The sequence below is a fragment of the Oryx dammah genome, unplaced genomic scaffold (assembly GCF_014754425.2).
Source record: "Oryx dammah isolate SB20612 unplaced genomic scaffold, SCBI_Odam_1.1 HiC_scaffold_4, whole genome shotgun sequence".
Lineage (NCBI taxonomy): Eukaryota > Metazoa > Chordata > Mammalia > Artiodactyla > Bovidae > Oryx > Oryx dammah.
Genome location: NW_024070188.1, coordinates 21,709,458 through 21,717,169, shown reverse-complemented (window position 1 = coordinate 21,717,169; position 7,712 = coordinate 21,709,458). Strand labels below are relative to the sequence as shown.

Sequence of the window (7,712 nt, the reverse complement as noted above, 5' to 3'; positions counted from 1 at the left end):
AATATTACACAGCTATTTGTTGTCTCTTCCTAAGTTGCAATGCAAAAGGTAATCTCTCACACTGGACATCCATTAATAGGCACATCCTGCGTATCAAAGCACTTTATGGATGCTACTCACTTGTCTCAACAATCTCACACTGTCAGTACTATATTCTGTTTTTACAAGTGAGCATGGTGAATCTTAGAGAAGATAACGTATTAAACACACACGCACACACACAAAGTGCACCTGACTTCAAAACCCATGTTCTTTCGAGTACACCTCACCTCACTCTAGAGCCACGTAGACTAAGGCTCAGTTTCACAGAAGTGGTTTTAGCTTGTCAGAGGAATGCTGCTCTGAGCAAACTGCAAGTGGAGGAAGCAACACGTTAGATAGAGGTGGTTGCCGTTTGAAGTGTTTTTGTTTCAACTAGTGTTTTCTGAACAGCCAGTACCCTGCTCCTCCGCTGATCAGTTTGGTGGCCCCTGGGTAAGGATTTGATACACTTCTGTGTACTGCCAGTGTGAGGACGTACCTGAGTGGGGAGAAAAAGTATATTCAGTAATTCAGGCTAATGTCCTGTAGGAGATCAGGTAGAGGAGAGAAAAGTGGCAGTTCTGTTCAGAAAGGGGACAGGAAGGGGACAGAGCATCATGGATATACTGGAATTTGAGCGGGGCTTTGTTGCAATTCAGTTTATGTAAGAGAAACTGGACATTTGCCCTTGAATAATGTTTCCTGTAAATCATGGAGGTTTGTGGGGGTTTGTTGTTGTTGCTGGTAATTGTTGGGTCTGATTGGGAGTTGGTTTAGGAGCCAGGGTGGCTGCAGTAGAGGAAAAGCTGGTGTTTTTCCAAGTTTACTCAAGTAAAAAGTAATCTTTCCATCTGGGGACTGCAGAGTCTCCCGATCATTAAGGGATCATTAAGGGAAAGGAAAGTCCCTGGTTCCTTGTCAGTTTGGAGGAAACAAAAGCTACAGTGGAACAGGCCTTATCTTCCCTCAGTCAGAGTTCCTCAATTGAGGGATAAAGGTCACCAATGCACCTGCTTCTGGAAAGGGGTGCGCCCTGGGGAGGTCGGCGGGCTGTGTCCTTGGATCTGCCACAGTTAGTTGCGTTGAAATAAGAAAGTGAAAGCTCAGGGCACCCTGAGAAACCCTCTTGCCTTTTTTGGAAGGTGCTACTTAGCGAGGTAGGGAAAACCCCAGATGCCCCAAATCATTTGAGGAGCTGGGCGGTGAAGAGGCAGAAGCAGCCGAGCCTTGTCCACAGCGCCCTGGGGCAGGAGACCCATGGAGAAGTTTCGGGAGGTGTTGAACTTGCACCTCAAACACCGCCACGCTCTGGGCTACTGCCTGGTGAGCCTGCTGACGGTGGGCGGGGAGCGCATCTTCTCCACCACGGTCTTCCAGTGCCCGTGCAGCGCCGCCTGGAACCTGCCCTACGGCCTGGTCTTCCTGCTGGTGCCGGCGCTGGTGCTCTTCCTCCTGGGCTACCTGCTGAGCGCGAGCACCTGGCGCGTGCTGACCGCCTGCTGCTCTCGGGGCTGTAAAGAGAGGCGGCGCGGGGCCTGGGTGTGCTTGAACATCAGCGCCACCGCCTTGGTGGCGCCGCTCACCTGGGTGGCCGTGGCACTGCTCGGGGGCACCTTCTACGAGTGCGCTGCCAGCGGGACCAAGTTAGCGGCGCGGTACCTGTGCGAGGACCCCAACTCGAACTGCTCTGCCCTGCTGCCGCTGGTGCCCTGCCAGCAGGCCCAGGCGCCCGACGTGAACCAGAAGGAGCTGCAGAGGAGGCTCACGGCGCAGTCGCAGGTCGGGCGCCCGCGCAGGATGCGCTCTGGGGGTCGGAGAGGGACTGGCTTCTGCGGGGCGGACGGGGAGGTAGAAATGCGTGCCCTTGCTCCTGACACCCAGAATGGCTGTTGGCTTCAAATGAGCCGACAGGCAAACCTCTCTATCATCTATCTTCCCAGGGCTTCCCAGGTAGCGCTGGTGCTAAAGTGCCGGTGCAGGAGACCCAAGAGATGAGGGTTCCATCCCTGGAGAAGGAAATGGCAACCCTCTCTCGTATTCTTACCTGCAAAATCCCATGGACCGAGGAACCTGGCGGGTTACAGTCCATAGGTCGCAAAGAGTCAGACACGACTGGAATGACTTACCAGAGCACATCAGCTTTCTTTCTTTCTTTTTTTTTTTCTTTCTCTCTCTCTCCCTACCCCTTCCCTCCCTCCTTCCGTCTCTTCCCCTCTCTTTCTTTCGTCTCGGTGCTATTTCTTTCTTTTTTTCTCTTTAATTGGAGTATAGTTGACTTACAATATTGTATTAGTTTCAGTCTTACCTATGTGTGTGTCTTCAGAGTCTCTTCCCTTATGAAAGTGAAAGTGAAGTAGCTCAGTCGTGTCCGACTCTTTGGGACCTAATGGACTGTAGCCAACCAGGCTCCTCCGTCCATGGAATTTTCCAGGCAAGAATACTGGAGTGGGTAGCCATTTCCTTCTCCAAGGAAGATCTTCCCAACCCAGGGGTTGAACCCATGTCTCCTGCATTGTGGGCAGACACTTTACCATCTGAGCCCCCTGGGAAGCCCATTATAGGTTTTTATAAAAAACTGAGTATAACTAATGAAAGGAGGAAGGCACTGGGGCACTCTGTTGTGTCAGGCATCTGCTCTGTGCCCCACACCCGACACCTTGCTGGGTCCTTTATCTCTATTGTTATTCTCTTTTGTCTTAACAGTGGGTACACTGAGTCCAGATCTGGCTGACTTTAAAGCCATCACCCTACACTGCTTCTGGGCTTGCAAAGCTCAGAAGTTCTTGGAAATGAATACCTGTTTCACTGGATTTTCTGAAATTCCACATTTTGAGTTCCAGGGATTCCACATATAAGCTCCTCCGTGGATCCTCCACATGACTTGGAAAATGTCTTGTCCAGCGAGCAGTTCTACTGAGGGGTGGGGGCAGTGCTTACTGCCACTTCTTTCTCTTAAGGGAATAAGACCTAACTGTTGCTTGCTCATCATCTTAACTCTTAGTAGTCCAAATTTTACCCGTTGATTAAAAAAAAAAAAAAACTTTTTTTTAAGTGACTAAATCGCTGTTTTTTTGTGTTTACCTAAGGTGTCAGGCTGGATCCTGATAGCAATTGTTATCATTGTCCTCCTGATTGTTACATCAATCACTCGATGCCGGTCTCCAGTTAGTTACATGCAGCTGAAATTTTGGGAAATCTATTTGCAACAGGAGCAGCAGATTTTTAAAAGTCAAGCCACAGAACATGCAACGCAACTGGCAAAAGAAAATATCAAATGTTTCTTTGAGTGCTCACATCCACAGGAATTCAATACTCCAAGAACTAAAGCCTGGCAGAAGATTTCATCACTATATACTTTCAATCCAAAGGAGCAGTACTACAGCACTTTGCACAAATACGTGAACAAAAAACAGGAGAATCAAAGTAGCACATCTTCTGAAGAAGGTGAAATGCTTTGTGTTCTTAACTTTGTAGAATCAACTCATATGAACAGCATTACAGACTTATGACCTTGTTAATGAATGGGAAAAGAAAACTCTTCTGAATTATTGATTCCTTTTAAAAAATAAATGTGGGTATTGTTTATGACTCCTCTGGTCTTCCAAGTTATGGAAACAGAATATTAAATAAAATAGAAATTTAGAACTTTACCTTTTTATTATTTTATTTAAAGAGTAAGCAAGTTTAAATAGTTCACTTAGTGTGACAGTTCAGTTCAGATCAGTCTCTCAGTCGTGTCCGACTCTTTGCGACACCATGAACCACAGGACACCAGGCCTCCCTGTCCATCACCAACTCCCGGAGTTTACCCAAACTCATGTCCATTGAGTTGGTGATGCCATCCAACCATCATCCTCTGTCGTCCCCTTCTCCTCTTGCCCTCAGTCTTTCCCAGCATCAGGGTCTTTTCAAATGAGTCAGCTCTTTGCATCAGCTGGCCAAAGTATTGGAGTTTCAGCTTCAACATCAGTCCTTCCAATGAACACCCAGGACTGATCTCCTTTAGAATGGACTGGTTCGATCTCCTTACAGTCCAAGGGACTCTCAAGAGTCTTCTCCAAAAAAAAAAAAAAAAAAAAAGAATCTTCTCCAACACCACGGTTCAAAAGCATCAATTTTTGATGACCACTGGAAAAACCATAGCCTTGACTAGACGGACCTTTGTTGACAAAGTAATGTCTCTGCTTTTGAATATGCTGCCTAGGTTGGTCATAACTTTCCTTCCAAGGAGTAAGCGTCTTTTAATTTCAAGGCTGCAATCACCATCTGCAGGGATTTGGGGGCCCCCCAAAATAAAGTCAGCCACTGTTTCCACTGTTTCCCCATCTATTTGCCATGAAGTGATGGGACCGGATGCCATGATCTTAGTTTCCTGAATGTTGAGCTTTAAGCCAACTTTTTCACTCTCCCTTTCACTTTCATCAAGAGACCCTGGAACTAAATCAGAATATTTATATCCCTAGGCCATATGCTATAATGCTGCTTTCAAATAAAACAATTTAGTAGCAAGAACAGCAAAGTAACAATTGAACATCATACCTTTCTTTAAGGTATCTGATGTTAATTTCAAGTTCATTTTCGTGCAGACAACACTTTGTTTGGTTCTTTAAAATACTGGCGTTTAAAAAGCAAAAGTAATTGAGCATGGCTCATATTTAGCCCTTCTTCCTCATTTGGCAGAGCCTTGCTTCTGCTTCTATGTCTCTTGTAGCACAGAGGCTGTTATTTAGTACTGGTCAGCAGAACGGGATATTCTGTTGTTGCGAGTTATATCTTGCAAGAAAGTTGGCAGCAGAAACTGCACGATCCATTTTTTTTCGATTCCCTACTGAATAATTTTGAAAATCATATGTCTACTTTCATTTTTCCCTCATTTAAAAATTTCTTCAGTATATTCTTCTCTTCAATATTTTTTCTGGCCTATCATTTGTATGCATGTATAATAGTATATTCAGTTGTATCGTATGACCTCCATTTTATTGACATGGTCCACTTTCTCTTGCATGGTCTTTAATATTATTATGAAAGTATATATGTTTAAAATAAAAATGATAATAATAGAGAACTGTGTGAAAGAAAAAGTGAAGTTACCTCATTTCTTTGCCATATGTTCTTCCCAGAAAAAGCTGTGCATTTTGTGTGTACATGAGCATTATCTCTTGCTATAAATGTGATTCTGCAGCTTTTTCACATAAAATATCATTGTTCCATGTGATATATACATAGCAATTTACCTCCTGAAAAATTACTGCGTAGCATTCTACTGAGTAGTAGGAAATGATTTCTTTTTTGTTAAAAAAGAATGTGCACACTCATGCACATATTCATACAGTACACAAAGCTAAGCACAGGGCTTCCTTGGTGGCTTGGTGGTAGAGGCTCTGACTGCCAATGCAGGAGACACGGGCTTGATCCCTGATCCAAGAAGATTCCGTGTGCTGCAGAGCACCTAATCCTGTGCACTACAACTATTGAGCCTGTGCTCCAGAGCCTGGGAGCCATAACTACTGAAGCCCTCACACCGTGGAGCCCAAGCTCCATGACAGGAAAAGCCTCCACAATGAGAAGCCCACACACCACAATCAGAGAGCAGTCCCCGCTCACTGCACCGAGAGAGAAGTCAGTACAGCGGCAAAGGCCCAGCACAGCCCCCAAAAATACCTACATATATACTTAAAGATAAGCACCAAATTGTCAAAATTAGTCAATTCTGAGGACTAATAATGGGTCACAGGATTCTTTTAAACCTCATGCACTTTTGATCTTTGGATTTTTAATTACTAAATATTAATGGTATGATTAGAAAAGATTAAAAAGAACCCTTATTACTGGTGCAGGGCTTTATAGTCAATAAAGAAGTTTTGCATCTTTCACTTCATTTCATTTTCAAGAGTTTGTGGAATACCCATGAAACACATCACTCACACTTGGTTGTTCAGTCGCTAGGTTGTGTCTGAATCTTTTGTGACCCCATGGACCATAGCCCACCAGGCTCGTCTGTCCATGGGATTCTCCAGGCAAGAATACTGGAATGGGTTGCATTTGCCTTCTCTAGAGGATCTTCCAGACCAGGGGTCAAACCTGCCTCTCCTGCCTTAGCTGGTGCACTCTTTACCAGTGAGCCACCAGGGAAGCCCCTCACTCACACTTACAAGTAAGAAACTGAAGGTTAGAGAGGTCACATTACTAGTCCAAGGTCACATGGTAGAAGTGAAGCTAGGGGCCTAATCCTCTCTGGATCATGTGGTTCAAAGTGGCTGCTTGGCTGTGTTTATTACTAGGTTAGCTTCTCACCCCCACCCTCATTTTAAACCCATGAGCCCTGGTGGGCAGAAAAGATACAGATGTCCTTAGTGACCCCCAGGAATTTTCATCTCATCCAGAAAGTTGGTGACTCTTGATAGCTAAGGCCACTTTGAACAAACATCACGCGATCAGGACACAGCAGTTATTTCATGGTGGGAATACAGTCACCCCTATTCCAATGGATATATCACTTCTCTGACCCTGACCCCAAACAGGCTGTGTCATGGACTCAAGAAGCATTTCTATACTCAATGTATACTTTTTTGCTGGCTCACCAGATGGTCCTTCATAATCATGATGGCTTTATGCTGCTCTAAAGCCTTAACCTCAGAAGAGATGCAGACACAGCTGCTATTAATACTTGCCAAAAAACAACCATGTTGTTCTAAGAGATGATTCCACAATATATTGAGTACAGGTAAGATGATACAACTTACAGAACATAAGATGAGGCATGTTCTTTCTGTTCCAGCCAAAGCCATGGACCGTAATGTCAATGCTCAGTGAACCGTTTAAAGAGGCAAGTCTCCAGGAAAGCTTCTGAGAGTAGAATTAGCCTCAGAATTAGTCTCTGGTTGAAAACCATCTGGGAAGATCTAATTCTGAAGCCTCTTATCTACCAGGTGACCTGTTATGGATAACTCCACCAGGATAGAAGATGGAGAAATGCTCCCATCTGAGTCAGCCCAGCAACAGTCACCACTGCTGATTTTGTCAGCAGCAAACTCCCACGGAGCACCTACATGTGTCCAGTGCTGGCCTGCCCTGAAATTTAAGCTTCAGTTGTCTTGTTTCATCCTTTTCATTACCTAATTATGAACTCTTGTGAATTTCAGTGTAAGTACTGTGGAGTTGAGTATAGATGCTTATCTAAGGAAAGATACATATATTGCAAAAGGGATATGGGGACTTCCCTGGTGGTCCAGTGGTTAGGACTCTGTGCTTCCACGGCAGGGGGCACAGGTTTGATCCCTGGTCAGGGAACTCAGATCTTGCACAAAACCCTATAAAATGAGACCATGAGGTCAGAGTGGTGAGGAAGCAGGGGCAGATCATGGAAGACTTTGGGGCCAGTGTAAGGACTTAGGTGTTTACTCTGAATGAACTGAGTAACTACCTTACACATTCCCTACAACAAATAATTCATCTGATCACTCTTTCAGACCATTGAATCCTTGGAGATAATCAACAGAAGGCAAGAGCATGCGGACTCTAAAAAAGAAGTGATGCTTTCTTTTTGACTATAGATGACCATAACCCTGGAACTAAGGAAATGATGAATAAGACCTAATGATACAGTGGAATTAAAGTCAGATAGGAAGGATGTGAGTGTGTGTGTGTGTGTATGTGAGTATGTGTGTATGTGAGTATGTGTGTATGTGAGT

At 44.8% G+C, this 7,712-nt stretch overlaps 1 protein-coding gene and 1 non-coding gene across 2 annotated transcripts; both read left to right on the top strand.

The window, feature by feature from the left end:
• Positions 1-1,087: 1,087 nt before the first annotated feature.
• CALHM6 (calcium homeostasis modulator family member 6) lies at positions 1,088-3,671 on the top strand. The gene is made up of 2 exons (XM_040238448.1): positions 1,088-1,800; positions 3,108-3,671. The coding sequence occupies exons 1-2, from the start codon at positions 1,279-1,281 to the stop codon at positions 3,528-3,530; spliced, it is 945 nt and encodes a 314-aa protein (XP_040094382.1). The 5' UTR covers positions 1,088-1,278; the 3' UTR covers positions 3,531-3,671.
• A 3,567-nt stretch (positions 3,672-7,238) lies between these two features.
• TRNAG-UCC lies at positions 7,239-7,311 on the top strand. The gene has a single exon. It is a non-coding gene; the product is annotated as a tRNA-Gly (tRNA).
• The last annotated feature ends 401 nt before the right edge of the window (positions 7,312-7,712 follow it).

Excerpts from the sequence above, each read along its gene's own strand:
- CALHM6 (XM_040238448.1), top strand. The coding sequence starts at position 1,279 with ATGGAGAAGTTTCGGGAGGTGTTGAACTTGCACCTCAAACACCGCCAC. Across the intron at positions 1,801-3,107 it reads GGCTCACGGCGCAGTCGCAG|GTGTCAGGCTGGATCCTGAT; the intron begins GTCGGGCGCCCG and ends TGTTTACCTAAG.